The 25,592-nt window shown below is 46.4% G+C and overlaps 1 protein-coding gene across 1 annotated transcript in view; it reads left to right on the plus strand.

Moving 5' to 3' along the window:
• Window positions 1–8,346: 8,346 nt before the first annotated feature.
• The window catches only part of SIM1 (SIM bHLH transcription factor 1), a 103,931-nt gene continuing 86,685 nt past the window's right edge, over window positions 8,347–25,592 (plus strand). Inside the window, exon 1 of the mRNA XM_042446232.1 lies at window positions 8,347–9,049. Coding sequence (XP_042302166.1) covers window positions 8,875–9,049 — 175 coding nt within the window. The 5' untranslated portion in view covers window positions 8,347–8,874. The remainder of the gene's footprint in view (window positions 9,050–25,592) is intronic.

Below are 25,592 nucleotides of genomic sequence, written 5' to 3' on the forward strand. Positions count from 1 at the left end.
ATTATTATTATTATTATTATTATTATTATTATTATTATTATTGGCCTGGGGAGCAGGACTGGACTCTTCAGGAATTTCAGAACGAATTCCCACCTACAGTCAAGTCAAAACGTTCCCGACTTGAGCCGATTAAGTGGCCCACAAAAGAGGAGTGTGTAGAAGGGGTTCAAATCGACCCTAAACGATTAATTTATTATTATTATTATTATTATTATTATTATTATTAAATATTATTATAGATAGGAAGTTTTTAAATAGATACTAGACCATTAATAGATAATATTAATAAATAGGATGTTTATGCTTGTTATGTTGTCTTTTATTGTTATTGTTAGCTTTCTTTAATTGTGGTGTGCCTTCCAACCATTTCCGACTTATGGCGACCCTCAGGAGAACCTATTTGTTTTTAATTTTTAAAGGGGATTTATATCCCGCTTTTCTCCCAAAGTAGGATTCAAGGCGGTTTGAACCCGATCCCGAGCCTGTAACTCACCCAGGGTAGCCCAGTGGGTTTATATATATGTCGCCTTTTCCCCACAACCGATACTCCAGGCGGCTAAAACAACCTGCACACACCCTTTTCGTGTAGACACCACTGAATTCAGCGCTGTGTTTCTGGGACTGCATGCACACTGTAGAAATAATCCAGTTTGAGATCACTTTAACTGCCATGGCTCCATCCTTATGTAATCCTGGAATTTGCAGCTTTGTGAGATTCAGCCTCCGATTAGCTTGCTGGGGAGCTCCTGCTGTCTCTCTTCTGCCCTATCCCTCTGAGAGCAAAGGAACCAAGGGTCCTCCTTTTCCAGGACCTGTCCTCCATTCCCACCTTCTGTCCAGGAGGAATTCCAAAAGCGTCCTTCATTTGGAGACTGAGTAAGAAGCACGGAGTTATATTTCTAGGGGTTTTTCTAGCTTGTTTTAGGCCCTGTCCTCCATTGATCTTGGATGCCCTACATTTTTGTGGAGCTTGGTCCTCCTTTGGGGTTATGAAGGGGCCCTAGTGGTCACCCTGGCTGAGGGTCTCTTGCTTCCTGCATCAAAAGGAAACCAAGGCGCTGTCACCCGCTTCTCCAATTCCCCCCCCCCCAGAAACCCATTTAAAGCTGCTTAAACCGGGTTTTGTTTTGTTTTTTGTCCTGCTCCTTGCGCTTCTGAATCCATTAAAAAAGTTGGATCCTCCCTCCAACTGGGAGGAGGAAAAGTAGTTAGGCTTCCCTTAGGATATAGACTCCTTTTATAGAGCCAGGGTGGTGCAGTGGTTTGAACGTTGGGCAGAGGAAGGCAATGGCAAGTCCCCCTCCCCACTCTGATAGATTCGACTTAGGGTCTCCATAAGTCAGCAACGACTTGAAGGCACGCAACAACAACAACTAGGATAGATTTCAAAGCTACAAAAGCTCAGGGCAATCCTAAACCAGGTGAAGTCCTACTTCCAGATTTCACTCTGGAATGCCTTAAACTACTTGCCCTCTCTGGGTCCAGAAGGAGACTTTCCTAGCCCTTGGGTCTGGGCTTCCAGGGTTTCCTTCCTTTGAAAGGCAAGGGGTTGGTGATGGAGGGCCCTGTGCCTCAACCAGCCAGGAAAAGGCATTAAACATGCCTTTGCAAAGCTCTGCTCTGGGGCCCTCAACAAACTACAGTTCACAGAATTTCATAGCGCTGAGCTGGGGCTGTTAAAACGGTGTCAAACCGGATTATTTCTGCAGTGTGGATGTAGCCTAAAAGACTTTGCACTCTGTCTCCCTGGATGAACCCATTCGGGTTTTCAGATCCTCTGGAGATGCCTTTCTCTCTGTCTAGCCACCTTCTCCTTTGGTGGGAACAACAGAGAGGGCCTTCTGGTGGCTGCTCCCAGACTTTGGAAATCCCTCTCCAGAGAGGCCAGGTTGGCCCTGTCCCTGCTCTCCTTCCGAAGGCAAGTGACAACATTGGTTGAGCCACCAGGCCTTCACAAACAGTTGGGTTTGATGCTGTGTGGTGCTGGACTGAAGGTTTGAGTATTTATTTTTATTTTATTGTTTTAATGTTTTAGTATTTTTAACCTTCTAAATATCTACAGTTTTTAAAGTCCTTTTATCTTTTAAATTACATTTTGTTTCTTTCAAAAGGTTATGTGTTTTTAAAACTATACTGGTTTAATTCTATTTTAATACCCATTTCATGGTATTGTTTGTTTGTAATTTGTAAACTGCTTTGTGTCCCAGTGGTGGGGGGAAAGAAAAGTATAAATAAATATAATAGTAGTAATAGTAACCATAGTAGTAGTAAGTGTGCCTACTCAGCGGTAAGTGCCATTCCCAGAGAAAGCCTAAATGGCCCATTAAGGCTTCAGTTCTATACCCACTTACAGTAGGTCCCATGAATCTAAGGGGCTACATCTGCACTACAGAAATAATCCAGATTGAGACCACTTTAGTTGCCATGGCTCTGTCCTATGGAATCCTGGGATTTGTCATTTGGTGAGATATCTAACCTTTTCTGTCAGAGAGCACTGGTGCCACAACAAACTACAGCTCCTAGAATTCCATAGCACTGAGCCAGGGCAGTTAAAGTGGTGGCAAAACTGGGTTATTTCTGCAGTGCAGATGCAACCTTAGTCAGTTGTTGTTGTTGTTGTTGTTGTTGTTGTTGTTGTTGTTATTATTATTATTATTATTTGTATCCCGCTTCTCCCTGTATTGGTTTGAGGCAGGTAACAGCAAACAAGAACAATAAAATCAAACATGAATATCAATAGATAAAAGCATAACAGGACATACTAGATTCTAGTTCCCCTATCTCCCTCCCACCCTAAAATACCATTAAAACAATTCCCAATAGAATGGTTAATAAAACAGATGGAGATCAAAGTCTGGTGGGTACAGCTAAACACATGGAGAGTGAACATTCCCAGGAGGTCAATTTGGGAATGCCTACAAGAAGAGATCCGTTTTTATTGCCTTAAAGGCCTCCAAAGATGTTATATGGCAGATCTCTGGGAAGTCGTCTTCAGTCTAGTTCTCTCTAGCTGCAGTAGGTTCTTCCCAGAGAAAGAGTGCGGGAAGGATTGTATGGGAGGAGGTGTTCTCTCAGGTAAGCTGGGCCCAAGCCATGCAGGGCTTTATAGGTAATAACCAACACCTTGTACTGTGGCAAGAAAGCCATTCTCTGAAAGTCCAGGACCTCAGCAGGACTGTTGAGAGAGAGAGAGAGAGAGAGAGAAAGCTAAGTGTCTCACAAAACTACAATATCCAGAATTCTATATTGAGCCATGGCAGTTAAAGTGGTGTCAAATTGGATTAGTTCTACAGGCCTTTATGGCCCATCTTTCTGGATAGACAGGCCCAGGGACTCTGCTGTGAAAATGTTTCTTTGTTTTCCCTGGCCAGTTTATTCAGATAAGAAGGCTATTGGGTGGATATTGTTGTTATCCCATCTTTTCCCAAGACGTGGGACTCACCCAATCAGTCTTATTCGCCCAGCCCCAAGTACTGAGGTCTAGAAAAACTGAGGAGCAACCACCAGGAACACCTTTGCCTTGACCAACAGTGGACAGCTTGTTCCCAAAGAGAAAGGCAGCAGACTGGTGGGAAGGTTGTAGGTCTAACCAGGCAAGAGGGCCACTCGTCCTCTGAATATCCCACCTTCACCACTGTCCCTTCTTGAGCCTGGCCTTGTTTTTCTGGAAGGCCATAAAACAGCCTAGAGAAAGGTTGCGGTTGCTGTGTTATTGCTTTAATGGGCACACTTAACTGCAGAGAACCAAGGAAGGAGCTATTAAATCAAATTAAATCAAAGTAAAGGACGTACAGCCCATGGCCAGCTCCAGCCCCAGTTCACCAGTTGAATAGATGAGATTTACCTATACTCACCATTCAACAACCAATTCAATAGGGCAGCTTTAGGTTGGAGTGTGGTTTGAGTGTTGGAAGACCAGGACTCGATTCCCAGCTCGACCATGGAAAACCACTGGGTGACCTTGGGCGAGTCACACTCTCTCAGCCTCAGGGGAAGGCAATGGCAAACCTCCTATGAACAAACCTTGCCAAGGAAACCTTGTGATAGCACTTTGCTCTGGTGCCACCATCCCCAGGATCATGGCAGTCCAAGGGGTGCCAACCCAGATGATTTTCTGCAGGGTTTGTCGGAAAACGAAACGAAAGCCTTGCTCCGAATTGCGCCTCCTTCCCTCCCAGCTCTGATCCGCTCCGAAGCCCTCCAAGAGTTTATATAGTTTTGTGGCACTAAAAAGAAGCCGGCTTTCTGTCAACAGGGAAAACGCAGAGCTCTTTTCAGGGGGCTTTTTTTCCTCCTCCGAAAAGCGGGGGATTTAGGCCCACGTCTAACGGGGGGAGCGGCTGCAACAGAAATTGTCAAGAAAGGCTTTCCGAAATAATTGCTTGAGGAGGATGGCGAGGGAGAGATCCTAAAACGCTGTTTTTCTACTACCTCGGGCCTTGCGTTTAAGACTCTGCAAATAAATGGGTTTTTAGTATTCCTTGGAAATGCTTCATGGGGAGATTATTTCCAAGTATTTAGGACCAGGCTATTCATACAACTCCATCCTCCCTTGTTCTTCATCCCGCATTCAGTCCTCTGCAAATAAATGGGCTTTTGGGGGGAATTCCTTGGGAATTCTCCCCAACTCGGAAGTGGAGATGAGTCCCATGTATTTAGGATCCAGCATGATTTGAGTGTTGGACTGTGACTCTGCAAACCAGGGTTTGATTCCCAGCTTGACCATAAAACCCACTGGGTGACCCTGGGCAAAGTCACACTCTCTCAGCCGTCTCAGGGGAAGGCCATGGCAAACCTCTTCTGAACTAATCTCGCCAAGAAAACCCCATGGCAGGTTCGCCTTAGGGTCACCATAAGTCGGCTATGACTTGAAGGCACACAACAGACACACAACTGAAGCCTCCCCCCCATTAGTCCTCCTATAATTTCTGCTCCAGATCTAGAGAGGTCTTGTAGCATCTTTGGGACTAACTGAACAAAAGAAGTTGGCAGCAGGAGCTTTCCTAGACTAAAGGCTACTTCCTCAGATGCATTTGGATGCATTCTGCTCCAAAGAATTGTAGTTTACCGGGAAGGAAATTCTGGGTGGGTCTGATTTTCCTAAATTAAAAGTCGTATATGGGGCTGAACCTTCCTTAATTAAATTGACATACTGTACTGGAAGCTTTTTCCAACGTCTTCACTAGTTTGTCTGTAACTTTCGTTGCAACCACCTCTGGGACGCTTTGTTTCGCTTTTGTTCCTGCTTGTTCACACGAGCCTTTTTTGAGGGGGGGAATGCGTTAGGAAAACTTCGCGCCGTCTCCATTCCCATCCCTCTTTCCCAAATCGCAACAAGCAAACGGGTTAAAGTGACCAGAAAGGTAACGAACCAAAAGTAACGGTCTCTTCTCTTGCGTTCCTTCTGGAGAAGGATGGGCCCCTTCCAGGGTTTCGGAGGCTTTTCTCGAGGTCTCCCTTGGACAAGCTGACCAGAGGCCTTCCTTGTCCAGGACCTGTCCTCCATTCCAACCTTTTCTGTCCAGGAGAAATTCCAAAAGGCCCTCCATTTGGAGCAGGACTAAGAAGCATGCATTTATATCTATAGGAGTGCTTTTCGCTTTTCTTGGGTCATGTCCTCCAGTTTGAGCATGGCTAAGAAGCATGAATGTACATCCGCAGAATTTTTTTTTAAATCCTTTCTTGGATCATGCCCCCCCAGTTTGAACATGGCTAAGAAGTATAAATGTCCATTTGTGGGAGTCTTTTTAAATCTTTTCCTTGATCATGTCCTCCAGTTTGAGCAGAACTGAGAAGCATGAATTTACAATTCCGGGTGCCTTTTTAGCTTTGCTTTGGCCACCATGCCCTCCAGGACTCAGAAGCATGAGTCTTCCTGCGTGCTTTGACCTTCCCGTGGGTCCTGTCCTCCCTGTTTTTCCTGGGCAGGTCCTCCATTTCCCGGTGCCTTGTCCTCCTTTGAGGTTCGGAAGACCCTACTCTTGGAAGGGCCAGAAATGGCCCGAGGTCAGCAACCGGAGGCCGGCGGTCCTTGGCCGGAGAAGGGCGGGTGGAGGTGGGGGGGCAGGGGGTGTATCCCCCTCCAGTGACGTCACTGCCCCTCCCAGCCAGTGAGAGGCCGGCCTTTGGGAGCCCTGCTCCAATCGGAGGCCAGCTGGCCCTGTGAGTGGCATCCGGGCCGAAGCTGGGCTGAGAAATGAAGTTGCGGTAAAAACAGCCCTAGTTTTGGCGATCGCGAAGTTTATTAGGCTTTGCTCAGCCCGGGGCTGGGAAAGCGAAGGGAGGGGTGTGTGTGGTGTGTGTGGTGTGCTCTCTCTCTCTCGCTCTCTCTCACACACAAGGATTGTGCACCAAGAGCTGCTTCCTCTCCATTTAAATCCACCATTGGCTCTCGTGGAGGGAAACTTTACCATCTGGGGATCTTCCTGGTTCCTCTTCAAGCCCCCCAAGGGGCAACTCGGAGGAGGAGGAAGACGAGGAGGAGGAGGAGGAGGAAGGTAGGTGGAAGGAGGACACCCGGACAAGGGAGGGGGATTTTCCTGGAAGGGGAAGTAAAGTAAGGACGGGTTGGTGGTTGTGTGCCTTCAAGTCCTTCCCGAGTAAGAGGTTTTCTTGGCAAAAGGTTTGCTCAGAGACGTTTCTGCCATGGTCTTCCCTTGAAGAGGCTGAGAGAGTGTGCCTTTCCCAAGGTGGGTTTCCATGACCGAGCTGGGATTTGAACCCAGGGCTCCAGAGTCCTAGTCCAACCTGGCTTTTCTCAGGGGGCTGTTTTTGATCTGGTAGCCTCCTCCTCGCTGCTTGTGTCCCTCCTTTTCTGTTTCTAGGAAGAGGATCGGGGCCGGTAAAGCGGGGGGTAGAGTCAGTCTTTCTGGAAACATGCCAGGAAGAAAACCTCCCTGGGGAGCAAACCCAGATGGGAATGCCATCCCTTGCCTTGCCTAGGGGTTTCTTCGTGTAGCCCCTCAAGAGAGAGTGGAAATGGTGGTGGTGGTGGTGGGGGTATAGACCGGTTTCATGATCCATAGGTAATGGATCCTCAAAGCGTTTAAGCAGAGCCGGCCTAAGTGGGTCAGGAGCAGACAAACGCCCGCAAAACCAATTAGAAAAAAGAAAAAAGAAGCCGCGAGAGCTACATCCGCACTGCAGAAACAATCCAGTTTGACACCATTTTTAACTTTTGTGGAATTCTGGGGATTGTAGTTCTGTGAGCTATTTAGCCGCCTCTGTCGGAGAGCTCTGGCGCCACAGCAAACTGCAGTTCCAAGAACCCCATAGCACTGGATATCACTTTGACTGCCAAGGCTCCATGCCATGCAACACTGGGATTTATAGTTTGTTGCGACACCAGAGCTCTCTGACATGGAAGGCGAAAGGTCTCACACAACTGCCGTTCCCAGAATTCCCCGGCATGGAGCCGTGGGGGTTAAAGCGGGGTCGAACTGGATTAATTCTGCAGGGCCGATGCAGCCGAAGTTGGGTGTAATGGGTATGGAGCCTATGTTTCTAAACCCCGCTTGAGATGATGGTGGTGGTGGTGGTGGTGGTGGTGAAAGCCTTTTGAGTTTGAGCACTAGGAGCTGGGGAAACTGGCAAGAAGGGAACGATGCTCGAATTAATGAATATTCTTAATTGTTTTGTGAAAACTCTGAGGCTGCATCTTCCAAAGATGTACTAAGCTGGAAAGGCTTCATTCAGGGATCGACTGCGCCTTCTTCTCTCTTCTCTCTTCCCAGGGGGTTCGGGCTGTGTGGGGATCATCTCGAGTGGAATAAGAAACTCATTTAAAGGATGCACTTGAAATGTACTTTGAAGCCCACGTGGTCTTTCCCTCCGTAGCCTTTCCCTTCTCACAGCCCTGCCCCACATCCTCCTCTTTCCTTTCCTTTCTTTTCCTTTCCTTTCCTTTCCAGATGGGGAAGAAAGCAGTGGTGCAGCCCAGCCTTGAGCCTGTGTCCTCGGAAGCCAGGCTCAAACAAGGCTGTCACTCCCATAGATACGCATAGCAGTTGCAGCAGCACTCTCGGAAAATCTCTTCTGAAGTAAGGCCCATTGATTTCCAGTGGGGCTTCTTTCCAAAAAAAGGACCTTCCTCCCTTTAGCCCCAAAACCATAAAGAAATCTGGTGGCACTTTAAAGCTCAAGAAGAAAGGGGGACCTCGCATCAGGCTTCTTGGATCAGGAGGAGAGGGGCCGCAAAAGCTCCTGCCTTGGTACCTTTGTAAGTCTTTTGGGTGCCCAGAGATGCTTTATTCAAGAGAAAGGTTATAAGGTCTGGTCTAGATCTCTGTCTGTCTGTCTGTCTCTCTCTCTCTCTCACCACCTCATTGCTGTTGTCTTCACAGTTGACTAAAGACCTGGCCTGAAGCTTTCCAAAGGCCGAGGAGATCTGTCAAGCTTTGGCCCAAAGGCCTGGAGATTCCCCCAAAGAGGAGGAAGAATGACCCCAAGAGCCCTTCTGTCGCTTTTCCGAGGAGTTTTATCGACAGTCCTAAGAGGCCCTTCTCAAGGATGCCCTTGGCTGGCTGGCTGAGCTTCCTCCATCTCCACCCACCGCCTTGGGATCCTTGGAGCTGGATTCGCATCTGCATCTTCCCTGTCCACACATAACCGCCCCTTTTCTTCCCTTCCCTCTTCTCCTCCCAGTCGATGGTCCTCTTACTGTCCTTGGTTCCTGAGCTGAAGGCCTTCCCTTCTTCTTCCTTCGTGGGCCATGCCTGAGGTGTCCTCCAAGAGGACTTGGTGACTGGAACACAGAGCCCAAGGCAACTCCTCCAGGCAGCCCACCATGCTTGGCTGGGACTGACCCTGGCTCCTCTCTCTCTTGGATGAGTCTGTGGAGCTTCCCTGGCCAAAAGGAAGGGGGAAGAAACCACCATGAAAGAGAAGTCCAAAAATGCAGCCCGGACTAGGCGGGAGAAGGAAAACAGTGAGTTTTATGAACTGGCCAAGCTGCTGCCTTTGCCTTCGGCCATCACTTCACAACTGGACAAGGCCTCCATCATCCGGCTCACCACCAGCTACCTGAAAATGCGTGTAGTCTTCCCAGAAGGTAAGTCGCCTCCAAAAGGGTGGGAGAACTTGATCTCACCTCTAGGCCTTCCTACCCCAGAACCTGAAGGAGGGGTGAGTGTTAGAGGAAGAACTGACCTCTTGCAACTGCGGTGGGAGGAGTAAGAGAAGGCCACAGGTGACAGGCCCAGGTTCTCTTCTTCTCAGTAGGTTCTTGTTCTTCTTCTGCACCTTCAGGTAGACTCTCTTTCACAAGGGTTTCTTGTCAAGTTTGGCATCTCTGAAGATGCCAGCCACAGATGCTGACGAAAGGTTGGGAACAAAGTCTTCTAGAACATGGCCACATAGCCCAAACACACACAAAGCTATGGTTTCTTGGCAAATAGGGTCGGGTTGGCCTTGCCTTCTGAGACCGAGAAAAGGTGTGACGTGCCCAAGGTTATCATCCAGTGGCCTAATGGGATTTGAACCCAACACTCAAACCATATCACCACTTTGGTCCTGGAGAACTTCGAGAGTTTTCAGTTGGCTAGATGGGTCTCCATACAATGTTGGAAAGGAATGTTCTCTGGGGCTGTTCTTCCTTTTAAAAAAGAAATTGTATTGCAGACGATGGTGATGATGATGATGGTGATGATGGTGATGATTCTCCTTCTCCAAGACTTTCCTCCTCCCCGGTGTCAGTGGAGGGGGCTGTTTGGTTGGCATCGCCTTTTGTCAACACTTCGAGGCTGGGAGCTCAGCTGCCTCTTCCTCCAATGCAAACACTTTGCCTTCCCTCCCCCTCCGCCGGCAAAAGCCACGTGCGGGGGCCCAAAAGGGCAATTCCCTCATATTTATGATAGGTAAATTGGGGAGGAGGGAAGGAGGACGGGAAATGAATTAATACAAAGCTAAATATTTGCTTAGATCAAAGCGCAGACCCAGCTTCTGTACTGAAATCGAGGCGGAGGGGGGAGAGGAAAGGAAAGGAGCCCAACCACAGATGGAAACACACATCCCTGGGAAAGAAAGAAAGGAAAAAAAGAAAGGAAAAGGGGAAGGGGAAAAAAGAGGGGAGAGGGAGCAAATGAATTAAACCCCTCTCTTGAATATGCATGAGAGTGGCACATCTGGATCGCTGGTGTCCAGGAGCCCCAGATTGATAAGGAAGAAAAACCAGCCAGTTCTTGGGTGTTTGTTTGTTTGTTTGTTTTGGTGGGTAGGTGGATAGGAGAGAAAAATAAATAGTCAACCTGAGTGCTAAAAGTTAATCTGGAGGAGCTGAAGGTGGGGGGGGGACATATTTCCCAAAAAGTGAGTTTATTGTCAAGCTTCGTAAGGAAATATTCCATTTTCTAGAGTGTACACCACTGGCCGGTCCATTCTATTCTATTCTAGTCTATTTCGTGTACAGCGCTGTGTAAACCTACAGCTACAGCGCTTTATAAATAAAGTTGAATAATAATAATAATACCAAAGACCGAAGCCGGCCCTTGTAAAACAAGGAGAAAACCCGCAAGGGCTGAGAAACGTTCCTCTTGACCTGAGCATAAGAATCTACTTTAATACAATTTTTGGTGGGTTTTTTTTTATTCGTGGTTTTTTAAAAAATAATATTCTTCATGACTCTGAGGATTTTTAAAAGCTAGATTTACGAGCAGTTAAGCAAAAGGAATGTCCTCTGCAGAAACCTTGGTTAAGCTTGCCCTGAATCACTGATTTTGGGAAGCAGCTGAATTGAATTTTGAGATGAACTAGAAAAGACTCTCCTGAATGCTGAGCAGAAATAATAATAATAATAACAACAACAACAACAACAACAACAACAACAATAATAATAATAATAATAATAATAATAATAATAATAATAGCTCATTTATCTCTGCCAAAGGTTGCCCTGTGATCTGAAACCAGGGCTCCAAATATGTTCTGTCGAAACTAGACTTCCAGGTAAGTCAACACCGGCTCAGGGATCTTGGCCTCTTCCGAAATCAGCTCAACTTTTGGGCCCAAGTAAAAGCGAAAAGGGTGATTTTAGGGCCCTAGGAGCCGGGCCTGTTTTCACTTTGGTCGACCAAGAACATGTGAAAGTCACTAAAAGTGACCTGAAGGTTTTGCCAAAATGAAACTTTAGGAAAAGCCGTACTTGGGGGAAACAGGAGAGAGTTTAAACTGGGAAACTCCTCAGATGGAATGAACGAAAACCAATCGTTAGGGAAGGAGATATGTAACAAGATAGGCATGAAACGAGGAGACTGGATCCACTGGAATTTAGGAATATATTATTGTGAATCGGAGAGAAAACAACCAATGGCGGTATGCTTTTGGAATTGTATTTTTATAATCTCTCTCTCTCTCTATATATATATATATATCACAAAAACATACTGCCATTGCTTGTATGGTGTATAATTTGTGTGTGTGTGTGTAGCTATATATAAACACACACACATACACATCTCCATTTGACAGAATCCTGGGATATGTAGTTCGGTGAGACATGTAGCCTTCTCTTTCAGAGATCTCCGGTGCAACCACAAACTAAAAATCCCAGGATCCCATAGCAGTCAAAATGGCATCAAACTGGATTATTTCTGCATATTATATATGTACATACATACACAATTATATACACGCACACACATACATACAAATAACGGCACATGTTGTAATACAAATTATTGTACGTGATCATGCACACACGATTTTATATACACACTCCCAATATATATATATTACAAAAGCATACTCCCGTTCGTTGTATGAGATGTGTGTGTGTGTGTGTGTGTGTGTATTCTATGATACACACATACACACACTTATGGATCTATATGCATTAGTGAATGAAAATTAGATTTCAACCCATTTATCAAACTGGGTGGTTTGTCGTTTCACAGAAAGCCGACCATATCGTATTTATTTCGCCTTGATCCATTGAAATGCAACTTGTTTCCGAGTAAGTCGGCAACGCTATAGAAGATATTTACTATTAAGTTGCTCTCTGGAAATCAGTAAGGCTTCAAAACAGCCCCGCTTGCAATCGAGGCCGGAGGCTGTCATTTCCGTGTGCGGCGTTCAGTCCTAGATATTAAAATGTAACCCACTGTTTTAATACTGTTTTAATGTGATGTGGCCCAAACGCGAGTCCACTTTCTATTGTTCAAGCCCCATCCCTTTGGATGCTGCATCCGCACTGCAGAAATAATCCAGTTTGGCACCGCTTTAGCTGCCCTGGCTCAGTGCTAGGGAATCCTCCGAACTCTATTTCTGTGAGACATTTAATCTTCTCTGACAGAGAGTTCTGGTGCCACAATAAACTACATTTCCCAGGATTCCCTAGAACTGAGCCGGGGCAGTTAAAAAGCGGTCTCAAACTGGATTATTTCTGCAGTGTGTTTTGGGCCTGAGGAAAAAACCTTTGCTAGTCGGCGATCAAGGCGGCTGCATCTACACTGCAGAATTAATAATGCAGTTTGACACCGCTTTAACTGCCATGGCTCAATACTCTGGATTTGTGTGAATTTGCAGTTTTGTGAGACGTTTAGCTTTTAACTTAGGCTCCTGGTGCGTCGATTTGGAAAGGTTTGAAAGGCCCCTTTTTTGGGTGGCTTTCTAAGAAGGGTTTCGCCTCCTTCTTCCTTTTTATTTTGGCATTTTTACATGTTTCTTTTCTGGGCGCATCGAAATGGACTGGCGAGGCCCCGGGATTCCTTTAGCCGCGATTTGGGAGATTCCTGAGCATTCTTGGCGCCTCCCTGGCACACGTCCTCCTTTTCCCGGACGTGCCCTCCATTTCCGCTGTCTCTCCAGGAGGAATCCCACAATGTTCTCCATTGTGAGCAGCGCTAGCCACTAGCTTGGCTTGGAGCCTCTTCCGACATTTTTGTTTTCCCCAACACCAAGGTTTTGATGTTATGTAAGCTTTTCTCCTTAATCCGGATCTAAACCACACTGGGCACAAGAAGGAGATTTTCTTTCGTCCCTCCTGGCAGTGGCTGCCTTGCAATCATTCCTGTTGTTGTTGTTGTTGTTGTTGTTGTTGTTGTTGTGTGCCTTTTAGTCGTTTCCCATTGATGGTGCCCTATGGTGATTTATGGTCATGGGGTTTTCTTGGCAAGGCTTGTTCAGAGGAGGTTTGCCGTTGCCTCCCCCTGAGGCTGAGAGAGTGCGACTTGTCATCCAGGCCACGCTGGCTCCCCTGTAATCATTCCGAAAGCACCCGTATTATATCATAATTATATCATTATATTATATGCCGCTCTGGTTCCACTGTAACTGCGGTGTCTGCATCCTAAAGAAGCCTGGGGCAGATCTCTGGCCGTGAGCTCTCTGGCTGAGGAGTCTAAATATCCCCTCCCTAAACTGCACCTCCCCAAATTCCGTAGGATGTTTCCACGGCACTTAAAGTAGAATTACTGTATAGTATCTCAGTAAAGTCGCTGAACTTGTCTCTTCTCTTTTCCATTTCCCTCTTTCTTCTGTTTGTTTCTTTGTTCGTTTGTTTTGAAAAACAAGCTCAGACTCTCCCCACCCCTTAACCCCTCCGCATCCATGTTCTGGGCTGCATCCGCACCGCAGAAATAATCCCGGTTGACACGGCTTTCATTGCCATGGCTCTATGCTATGTAATTCTGCGATTTGTCATTTTGTGTGAGGTTTTGCCTTCTATGGCAGAGAGCTGTGGTGGAACAACACACTCCAGAACCCAGGATTCCATAGCTTTGAGCCGTGGCAGTTAAAGAGGTATCAAAGTGGCTTATTTCTACAGTGCGGATGCAGCCTCACACTCTGATTTCAAGGGAAGGGAAAGTGGGATCTTAGCCTTGTAGCCTAAGTCTTGTGGACTCAGTTCTGAATCCCATGGATTCCGACGACGCCTCTTTACTTCGAAGTAGGTAGGAGTCACTCATCCTCATCTATTTACCTATGCAGCTACTCGCAGGAGCAACTTCTGGACTGCCATGAGAATTAAATGTGGGAAAGAGGAGGTGGAAGAAGATGGTGGGTGGAGGCGATCCACAAATGAATTAAGCACATCAGAACTCTGCGTTTAAAGGCCACTATTTGGATTCAAATATATAGCCGTGCTGCTAGTCTGTAGAAGCTGTATGTGGAGAGACCTTGTCGCCCCTTTGAGACTCACTGAAAGAAAGAAGATGGCAGCAGGAGCTTTCCTAGACTTAACATCTCCTTCCTCAGATGTATTTGGTGAGGAAGTAGATTTAAGTCTAGGAAAGCTCATGCTGCCACCTTCTTTCTTGCAGTCGGTCTCAAAGGGGCGACAAGATCTCTCTACAGACAGCTTCTGGCTTAATTATTTTGGGGATCGCAGGAAAAAAGGCCATCGCCATGGCAATTTACCCTCCTGGTATACATTGGCTGTGCTGGGCCCCAATCTTAGCCCTCCTGGCCAAACCAGACTCCTGGAGCGATCTCAAGCAAACCACTAGTTAGTAGAAAAGGATTTGCAATGCAGTTTTTCCTAGGGGCTTATTATAACCAGGATGGTTGATATAGGACTGGGGCCTTTCTGGGTCTTTCTCTACCAAACGTACCTCAGGTTGAAATGCACCGAATATGTGGAAACAAGGACGCCAGTGGCTTCAGGGCTGGCCTTTGGCCTGGCTGCTCCGTGCTTCTTGAAGTCCAGCAGTTAAATGCATCCCCTCTTCCTCCATACCCTTAAAATGCCTGCTCTGGGAGTGACCAAGCACAGCAGAAATGGACTGGCACTGCTGGTTAGAACTGGGGGCTGCTGGGGTTGGTTGCAACCCTAAGAAAAGACAGACCTGCTAGAAGAGCCTCAGCCTCAGCTCGGGGCTTGCAGATTCAGGGCTGTGGCTTCTTCCTTGGTTGAAAATCACTCCATGCCTAACATGGTCTTCTTCTTTTCCATCCACTTTACCCAGCATTATCTTTTGCAATGAGTGCCAGAATCCTCACATCGCCAAAGCAAGACTAAACCAAAGTTTAGTCGCCTTGGCTTCTTGGCACAATTCAGGCCTGCTTTGCTCGTTTGTCTTTTAGAGGCAAATGGTCTCCGCAAGACTTTCCTCCAACAGCAGCACCACATTTGCCACGAGTTGATTCTCTTCCTTGCAGCTTCCTTCACTGTCCAGCTTTTACACCCAGACATAGAAATCCGAAATACCGGGGCAGGGGGACTCCAGACTTCAGTATTCAGTGACACGTTTTCTCACTTGGCGACCTGATCTAATTCCTTTATAGCTGCCTTTCCAAGTCTTAGTTTAATTCACTTAATTTCTTGAGTGCAGTCTCTCCTTTGACTAATGACTGAGCCAAAATATGGAGAATGTTGTTTATTTCTCTCTCTGTTGTGTGTCTGCGTGTGCCTTCGAGTCGCCTGTCAGTTTAGGGCAACCCCATGAATTCCATAGGATTTTTAAAAACCAAGGTATGCTCAGAGGGGGCTTTGGCAGTTCCTTCCTTCGTTACCCAATTCACATTTTTTATTTTTTTATTTTTTTTTGGGAAATCACTTCTGGTCATTATTTTTGTTTTCTTAATGTTCGCCTACAACCCTGCTTTCTCACTTTTCCCTTTAAGTTGCACCAGCTATTCCAAGTCTTTGCTGATGCTATTATTATTATTATTTATTATTATTATTTGCAAGTACCTGTAATATAGAATCGTCTGCATATCTTACATTGTTGATGTTCCTTCACCCAATTCACACTCCTTCTTGATGGTTAGATAGAGCAGGATTGGTCGGTCTTCCTTCCCTTCTTTCTTTCTTTCTTTCTGTCCTTTTCCTTTCTTCCTTTCTTCTCTCTTCCTTTTCTTTCTTTCCTTTCCCCCCTTCTTCCCTTCCTTCCTTCCCCTTCCTTCCTTCCTTTTTTCCCCTCCCTCCCTCCCTTCCTTTGGAAGCAGTGCTCTTCTTTCCTCTGCCTCCTTACTCCAGAGATGGGTCCTTCTCTTCTTCCTTGCGGTTGACTTTTAGTACAGTATTTCTCCTCCCCAGCCTACAGTTCCCTTCTTGTCCCAGTTCCCCTGAGATCTTCCTGAACTCAGGCCCCTTCTGAGGTCAGAGGGCATTTTCAGGCTCCCCGCTTGAGTTTGTTTGGGAACGGGGGGCTCTTTGACGGGGGGGATCCGGGCTGGAGGCCGAGAAGGAGGACGCGCCCTCCTCTCTCTTTTCCCGGCAAAGCAGAAACAGTCCTGAACCAGAAGAGCATCTCAAGGTGAGAAGCAGCTCCGGCTGTTTCCATCCCTTGGGAACCAAGAGTTGGGAACAGATGACGCAGGAGTGACGAAGCTCAAGGGGACGATGACGCAACGCGTATGACGTCATCGATGCCCTGGTCTAGCCTTTTCTGCTTTGTTGGCTACCATCTGAAGGAAGGACTGGGGGACTTGGGTCTCCTTTCTAGGATCTCAGACAGAAATGGACCAGGAAGAAATATAGGCTGCATCCACACTGGAGAAATAACCTAGTTTGGCACCGCTTTAGCTGCCCTGGCTCAAGGCTATGAATTCTGGGAATTGTAGTTTATTGGGGCACCATAACATGGAACCGTGGCAGTTAAAGCGCTGTCAAACCGGACCATTTCTGCAGCCTTAGTGTCGGCATAGTCGCCCATATAAATGAAGCCACAGTCTTAAAATTTAGTAAATTTCTTCTAAGGGGAGACTCAAGGCTCCGTGATTTGGAAACATGGACACTTTTCTGTTTCTCTGTTCAATATTTTCTAAGCACAGTTCATTATTGGTCCAACGGGCAAATGTTTATAGTGGTTGTTGTTGTTGTTGTTGTTGTGTGCCTTCAAGTCCTTTCCGACTTATGGTGACCTTAAGGTGAACCTATCATGGGTGTTATTTTTTGGCATGTTTTGTTCAGAGGAGGGGGGTTGCGATTGCCATCCTCTGAGGCTGAGAGTGTGTGACTTGCCTAAGGTGTGTTTTCACGGCCGAGGCGGTATTCGAACCCTGGTCCAATACACAAAGTACTACACCATACAAAGAGTTCTAACCGCAGGTTATATATGCTTTTAGGGTTTTCCTGGATCCTTGGAACCAAGAGTACTTTAGAACCCAGCCCCACAGAAGTTTTCTCCTACATTTTTCTCAGTTGATTTAAAAAAAAAAAAAGGGGGGGGGATCAAGTCATGTCACCTTATTATAAAAGGAGCCTTTTGACCAAAGAGTGTGAAGGTAAATGGAGAGAGGACTCCAGACTAGAGCTCCAGCTGGAAGGTCGCAGCAGGATTGTCAATAAAAGCTGGGTTTTTGTGGGTCTGCGGAAGGTGCGGGTGTGGACTGACTTGTGGTGTGTAAATGTGTGTGTCTGTGTGTGACAGAGAAAGAGGCCCCAAATTACTCTCTCTTCCCATCACTCCCTTTTTATAATCCACTAAAAGGAGAACCAGCCCAGTGTAGGGCTTTGAGTGTTGGACCATAACTCTGGCGATCAGGGTCCGGATTCCCTGCTCGGTGACTTTGGGCGAGTCACACACACTCAGCTCCAGAAAAAGCTCGGCATAAGTCGGAAAAGACTTGAAGGCACACAACAACAAGAACAAGTTTTACTGAACTTGCTCGGTGTCGATGCCGCATTTCGCCCGACTTCCAGTAGATCGAGTAGATCCATTGAAGGGACAGGTGTTTAATAGGCCCACACTGAGTAGGACTAACAGTGGGCTTGACCTTCGTGATGATGAGGATAAAGATGATTTATTATTGTTGTTATTATTATTGACTTTGCTGGCATTCTGTTTCCTCTGGCCTTGGGACCCTTAGAGAAGAGAAAGGGGAGAGCCCCCTTTCCCACCGTGGGGCCGGCAGATGTGTGAGACTCTAAACTGTGGGTTGATAGGCGTTGCAGGCCCTCCCCATAACATCTGGAAGGCGCCCGGGTGAAGGAGGGTCTGCCGGAGGTTGCAAGGGCCAAAGGGGGGGGATGTGTGTGGGGGACTGTCACTTTTTGGAAGGAAACACTGGGGAAAGCTGGCCGAAGAACTGAGAGCCATCAAGCCAAGGAAGTGTGCCTTTTAGGATTTCTTTTCTAACTTGGGGACAGAAAAGGATTTGCCTGTTTTTTTTCAGGCAAGGATTTCTGTCTGCCCTCTTGTTTAGCCACCGCTGGATCCCAGATCCTACCCGCCTGGCGGTCTCATCTCAGGCCTGAATTACCGGGTCGAAATGGAGGAGGCTGGGAAGTAACGGGAACCCGTTCTGGTAATCGAAACCATTTCCTCTAGGCTCAGATTTTTATTTTTATTACATAACACACACACACACACACACAGAGTGTATATTTTCCCACCGCGGCTCCCAGGGGGTGGATCTAGTAAAATAAACACAGGAACAAAATCTGAGAGGGAGCCTCCCCACCAGATCCCCTGAACCAAAGGCGACCCTTGCCTCCAGACGCCCGTCCTCTACGGAGACAGAGAGCAAGCCCGCCACCCGACACCTTCGGGTTTTGTGGCCCCCGTGGGACTTTCCGAAAAGAAAAGCGCAATCGAAAACAATGGGGGGAAGAAAAGAGGAGTTTTCGGTGTGATTTCCAGGAAAATCGGTAAAGGATTAGTTGATCTGGGGATCCTGCGACGCCCGGAGTGCCATAAAGAGATCTCAGCTCCTACATTGCTTGGCTAAAGATATATATCTCTATCTATATATATTTTTACCCCACCGCTGATTTCGATGGGATATATATTTCTACCCAAAATTTCTGCTAAAGAAAAGAATATATATATATATATATATATATATATATACACACACACACACACACACACACACACACACGTATTAGTTAAACCTTCACTGAGAAAAGGCCTGGCTCCAATTATGATGAAGAGGGCGAAAAAGAAAATTGGTTAAGAATTAAATGTGTATCGCTGCATTGAGTTCGACTCCCGCAAGGACAGGAAAGGCCTTTTCTAAGGTCTACTCAGGTGTAAATTCCTGAGTGAGTTCGGTGGCATTTACTCCTAAGTAAGATCCTCTTTTCTCTCTTTTATCGTACATTTTCATAATAAACACAGGTGCTATTCCATTATTTCTCCTTTGCACTTCTCTTCCACCCCTCCACCAGCAAATAAATACACTATTTAAAACCGCTTTTTATTTCTAGTGTTGAAACCTATGCGCTCTTAGTTTTTTGGAGGGTGGAAAAGTAAATGGAGGTGTGTGTGTGTGTTGTGTGTGTGAAGGAGCCCTGTTTCCCACATGGTGATTTAAGGCTGTTTTTCTTGCTGTTGGGGGGGGATGATTGAGCATTGGGTTTCCGTGTTTATTTTCTTGCAGACGTTTTTCTCATTTCAAGGCCTTAGGAGCGGGCTCCTCTTTTTGTTTGGAGTCCAGTTTTGATGTGGACTTGAAACGCCAAAGTACAGGACGGAAGCCCCGGGCAAAAACAAAAAAGCTCCGACATTAGATTTATAGCACATGGGGAAACGGGGGAAGAACAGGGATCCGATTGATTGGCAAAACCAGCAAGGCCTTGGAGGAAAGCCCTCTCCATCTTCAGATTCAAACCATAAATAAGAATACTATTATGATTATGATGATGAGCAGATGCTGTCATCGCCGGCGTGGTAAAATAAGACATATCTCGCCTCCACCGCCGCCGCCTTTGATGGCTGTTTGGCCGAAATGTGAAAATTGCTGTCCCTTTGTTGTTGTTAGCAGGAAAAACTGGAGGGTCGTAACGTTTTATAGCCCGGTTAAATCGGTGTGTGTGTGTTTGCCTGGTAATATATGGCTGTCTTCTAATGATGAATCCATCTCGTTTCCCTTGTGATTCCGCCGTTGTCAACCCTTATTCCGATAAAACGGATATTGTGTGTTTGTGTGGACCTTCAATTCGCCAGTCGACTTACAAAGACCCCATGAATATTGTAGGATTTCTTTTAGGCAAGGGATACTCAGAGTTGGTTTTGCCAGTTCCTTCCTCTGAAATATACTGATATTCTTTCGAGGTCTCCCATCTAAGTCCTAACCAGGGCTGACAGTATTTAGCTTCAAAGATCAGACAGGAGCTGGTGCTTTTAGGGTGTGTAGGTTTTTAAAACGGATTGTGGAAAAATGTAAACATGGGTTTGTTTGTTTGTTTGTTTTAAAAATAAACATGGCCTACGAATTTGACTGCGTTGGAATGGCTTCTAAAATACCGACCACCTTCGCCTAGGTTCAATTTTGTTTTATTTTCATGTGGGTGATGTGGACACAGGCTCATCGTCGTGATTTAGGACAGAAGTCAGTTTGAATATATATCTAGACTATTCCTTGTTCTGCCGCCCACTCTTGCTCTGGTGATGTCTGGATCTATGGACCCACCAGAACCTATATATATATATATATATATATATATATGAATATATATGATTGTGTGTGTGTGTGTGTGCGCGTGTGTGCGCGCGTGAGCATAAGAAATGTATATGTGCGTAAATTCAGTCTGGTTGATAGATCCTGTGCATAAAATTCTCTCTCTCTCTCTTTCTCTCTCTCTCTCTCTCTCTCTTTCTCTCTCTCTCAATATATATATATTGATATCCCTGGGGGGAGGGTTGGGGTTTTGGGGTTGTTTTAATTGTAATTTTTAACTGTATGATGTTTTATTCTTAAACTGTTGTAATCCGCTTTGATTCCTCTGTGAAAAAGCAGAATATATGTGCAGGTTATGCACATAGATATTTGGTAGAATGGTAGTGTTGGAAGAGACCACAAGGGCCATCCAGTTCAACCCCCTGCCATGCAGGAAAACACAATCAAAGCACCCTCATTGACAGACGACTATCCAGCGTCTGCTTAAAGACCTCCAAGGAAGGAGACTCCACTACACTCTGAGGGAGTTTGTTCCACTGTCGAACAGCCCTTACTGTCAGGAAGTTCCTCCTAATGCTCAGGTGGAATCTCTTTTCCTGTAGCTTGCACCCATTGTTCTGGGTCCTGTTCTCTGGAGCAGCAGAAAACAAGCTTGCTCCCTCCTCAATATGACACCCCTTCAAATATTTAAACAGGGCTATCATATCACCTCTTAACCTTCTCTTCTCCAGGCTAAACATTCTCAGCTCCCTGAGTCATTCCTCATAGGACATGGTTTCCAGACCTTTCACCATTTTAGTTGCCCTCCTTTGGACACGTTCCAGTTTCTCAACGTCCTTTCTGAATTGTGGCGCCCAAAACTGGACACAATATTCCAGGTGGGGCCTGACCAGAGCAGAATACAGTGGCACTATTACTTCCTGTAGGGGAATTCAAGTTTCCTAAGGCTTCTGCCCTTGGTAAGGAAACAAAAATATCAAAACTATCAAAGCCAAGCCTTTGAGGGTCTAGCTTGTAAATCAGCAGAGCAGCAGAAACAGTCTTTTGTCTTAAGATGCTCCTATAAGAACTGAGGCTGACACAAATAACTTGTAGTTTAAAAACAAAACTTTACTAATGGCTTAAATCTACATATACATGGAAGCTACATCCTAACCTATCTAGTGAATAGTTCAGGTAAAAAAAGAAGTTTGTATCTCACCATCTTTCGGAGGAAAGTTGAGAGAACATGGTGATGGAGAGACCGAAGGGAAGCAGGAGAGATCTATTGTGTGAGAGAACTTCCTAAGGAAGTTTCTTAGATCACATGATCTGTTTACCAACTTACAAAGGTATTTATTGCCCCTGGAATTTAGCAGGACCAAATGGCATGCAAATAGAGAGAGAAGACAGTAGAGATGAATGCAGGAAAATTCTATCTATCTGAGGAGGGGGAGAGAGAATGCAACGATTTCCCAACACTTCCCTTGATCTAGACACTATACTTCTATTGATGCAGCCTAAAATTGCATTGGCCTTTTATATGCACCTATATGCAGGCAGGTCGATAGATCCTACATTATGTGTGTGTGTGTGTGTATGGATGTATCAACCTGATTGAACCTGCATATAGTGTGTGTGTGTGTGTGTGTACACACACACACACACACACACACATACACACTATATGCAGGTTCAGTCAGGTCGATACATCCAAAGAACACGAGAGCAGGGGGGGCAGAAGAAGGAATCTGTGGGAAAGCCCCCCTTCCCCCCTTTCGGTGTAGGGTCGTAATGAGGATTCGGAGTAATTCAGCCAGCCAGTGTTCCTTCCCGGGGTCCCTGTGGCTCTGTCCCTGGGCGGTGGGTCGGGCAGAAGGAGGCGGAGGGCACAGGCTTCGAATATCTTTTAAGGGGAGGAAGGAGGTCAGTCCCAGCCTGCAGTCCTGGGAAGAGAGGGAGCTTCAGGGGGATCGGGTCAGAGGCAGCCTTGGGCTCAGGAGTCCCTCTCCGACTTGGCCTGGAGGGTGGACTGGATGGCCCCTTGTGGTCTCTTCCCACTCTATAAATCTGTGATTTTTGGCTTGATCTCCTTGACAGCCTGGAGTCCACTTCCAAGTCCGGCTCCCGGACCTTTCTCAGTTCTTTCTTGAAGAGCATTGATGGACCAAATCGGAGGGGATCCGATAAGGGTAGCAAAAACAGGCAAATCCCAGGGCGACCTTTGTTGTTGTTAGCTGCCCTCGAGTCGACCTCGATTCATGGCGACTCTGTGGATGAGAGCTTCCCTGCCCAGATCCTGTAGGCTCAGGCCCAGGGTCTCCCTGATAGAGTCCATCCATCTGACATTGGGTCTTCCTCTCTTTCTACTTCCCTCCACCTTCCCCACCATCATTGTCTTTTCTAATGAGTCATGCCTTCTCATTGTGTGGCCAAAGTATGACAGCCTCAATTTAGTCATCGTGGCTTCCATGGAGAGTTCTGGCTTGATCGGTTCTAGGACCCATTTGTTTCTCTTTTTTGCTATTCATGATATCCTCAGCACTCTTCTCCAGCACCACATCTCAAATGAATTAATTTTCTTCCTATCTGCTTTCTTCACTGTCCAGCTCTCACAGCCATACATGGTAATAGAGAATACAAAGGCTTGGGTGATTCAAACTTTAGTGTTCAGCTGTATATCTTTACACTTTAGGCTTTTGTCTAGTTCTTTCATGGCTGCCCTTCCCATACCTAGTCTTCTTCTGATTTCTTGACTGCAGTCTCCCTTCTGATCAATGCTTGATCCAAGGAATGGGAAATCTTTAGCTATTTGGCGAGGTACCAATGGGGGAATTATCTGAAAGTGGGAGGGCAGCACTTAGGAAGCCTAATAAGGCACCCATTTCACCGAAGGGGAGGCTGAAGAGGGAGAGAGTGGATATGGCCCACCAACCCTGGCATGTGCCCAGCTTGACCCCTCTCTTCTTGTCTTTGCTGCACCCTCAAAGAGGCTGAATATATAGCTATATATCTCTTGCTTCACCCTTGCAGGCGCTGATGGATTTGTTCCACCCCTGTCTGCTTTAAAGACCTTGGATCGGAGTCTTTGGAGCAAATCCTGAGGGGAGGGGGAGGGGGAGGGGGGAGTGGGCGCTGGGAGGCATCCCAAAGGTCTCCTACCTAGCTTAAGCCAGCCAAGTGTTTTCATGGTTTAAACTTTGTTTCATGTCATTTCATACTCTTATTAGTCAGATGGCTTTTTATTGTTTTTAAATGTTACTGTAAATTGGGGGGAAATTATTTTATCCGTGAGCCGCCTTGTGTCCCTTTCCAGGAAAAAGGCGGCATAGAAAGGAAATAAATAAGATAAAGCGCAGAGAAGGCCTCTTCAACGAACACTGTCAGGAATACCTTCGTTGACAACTAGGAAGGCTTTGCTTCAGCAGAAACAATGACTGGAGACAGATTTTGTTGTTGTTATTAACTGCCTTCAAGTCGACTTGGACCCATGGCGACCCTATGAATGAGAGGCCACCAAGTCCTCCCAGCCTCAATAGCCCTGCTCAGGTCTTGCAGACTCAGGGCTGTGGCTTTCCTTCAAGTTGTTTTGGACCTATGGCCACCCTAAGGCCAACCTATCTTGGGGTTTTCTTGGCAAGGCTTGTTCATAGGAGGTTTGCCATTGCTTTTCCCTGTAGGCTGAGAGAGTGTGACTTGTCCAAGGTCACCCAGTGGGTTTTATGGTCAAGCTGGGAGTTGAACCCTGGTCTCCAGAGTCACAGTCCAACACTCAAACCACTTCGCTGCGCTGATTGAGTCTATCCATCCGTAATTCGGTTTTCTTCCTTCCCTTCTTCCTCCCTCACTCCCTCCCTTTCCATTATTGTCTTTTCTAGTGAGTCTCTTGATAAGGCTAAAGAAGGCCATCTTGGCTTCAGACGTGGATAAATAGATTTGGGGCTGAGGAGCAGATTGGGATATATACCAACACACACTTTCAAGTGTTGCTTTCGCCTTCTTCTCAGGCGAAAATGCTGCAGCGGCGGCGGGGGTGGAACTAGGGGTTTGGAGGAGGCTTGAGTTCCGACTATCAATCTCCTTCTCTTTCTCTGCGAGAAGAGCGGTGGCGGATGAGACCCAAGGCCTCCGTGGCCCAGTCTTCTGTTCCCACAAGGGGCCTAGACTGAAGCCACAAGCCGGGCCTGAGAGCCATGGCACTCCCTGCTCCCCTCCCCTGGCAACTGGTGTCCAGAGGCATACTCCCTCCGATGCGGGAGGTCATCTATAGCCACAAATGACTAGCAGCCCCTGATAACCTTCTCCCCTATGGATTTGTCTAACCCCCCTCAGAGCCGATGAATTATTCCCTCCAGAGAGGACCCTTCTTTCTGCTTATAAGGCCCGAATATACTTTAGTCGGAAATGGCTTTGAAGCACCCAACGACAAGAGAACGTTAAATAACTTGAAGAAGAAAAGTTCTGATCAATTCCTGCATATCCTCCTGAACGTCCCTGATGCCCTCTGGTTTTGGAAGCTCAACAGCGTTGAGTCGGCTATACACCCCAAAGGGACGAGATCCAGTCTGAGCGTGGAAGCTAAGCAGGGACAGCCCAGGTTAGTATTCCGATGGAAGACCGCTGACAAATCCCAGGCGCTGTGGGCTGTATTTCGGAGGAAGGAGACTTGAAGGCACACACACAGAATAAACAAGAGATGTATAAAGCCTCCTTGAGTCCCATACAGCCAATATAGGACAGACTGCCGAACCCTATGCTTGTACCCTCAGAAGAAGTCTCACTAAGTTTACTCTCAAGTAAGTGTACATAAACCCTGAGTTGCAGATGTATTGGCTACAAAAAAAGGAGGCCTATTTGGGAGAAGGGAAGCTGTGGCTTCCTGACTCTGGAGTAAGAGGGAATCCCATCTTTAGTATCCTTTCTTTAGGAAGGCAAAGACACTTTCGATATAGGCAGGTTTGGGGTTGTTACAGTGTTTCTCATTTTAATTAGTAGGCTCCTTATTTCTTCTCCATGCCAACAATATGTGTGTGTGTGTGTGTGTGTGTAATTGACGTCCTTATATTTTTATGTGGCATTTGTAATATTGATAGATGCCTTGAGTGCTGTTTTGAGTGGAGTATGAAATAAAGAACCAAATAGATGGGAGCAGATAAAGTTTTTTAAAAACTGGTTTGTCACCTATATTTAAACCATAACTGGTGTTACATGGAAGCTATTTATTTATTTCATTTGTATGCTGCCTTTCTCCCAGAAGGGACCCAAGGCGGCTCACAGATGGAAAAAAAAACATTTTTAAAAGCACTACAATAACTCCACTTGTGTGGAGG

Source organism: Sceloporus undulatus, chromosome 1 (assembly GCF_019175285.1).
Source record: "Sceloporus undulatus isolate JIND9_A2432 ecotype Alabama chromosome 1, SceUnd_v1.1, whole genome shotgun sequence".
Taxonomy (NCBI): domain Eukaryota; kingdom Metazoa; phylum Chordata; class Lepidosauria; order Squamata; family Phrynosomatidae; genus Sceloporus; species Sceloporus undulatus.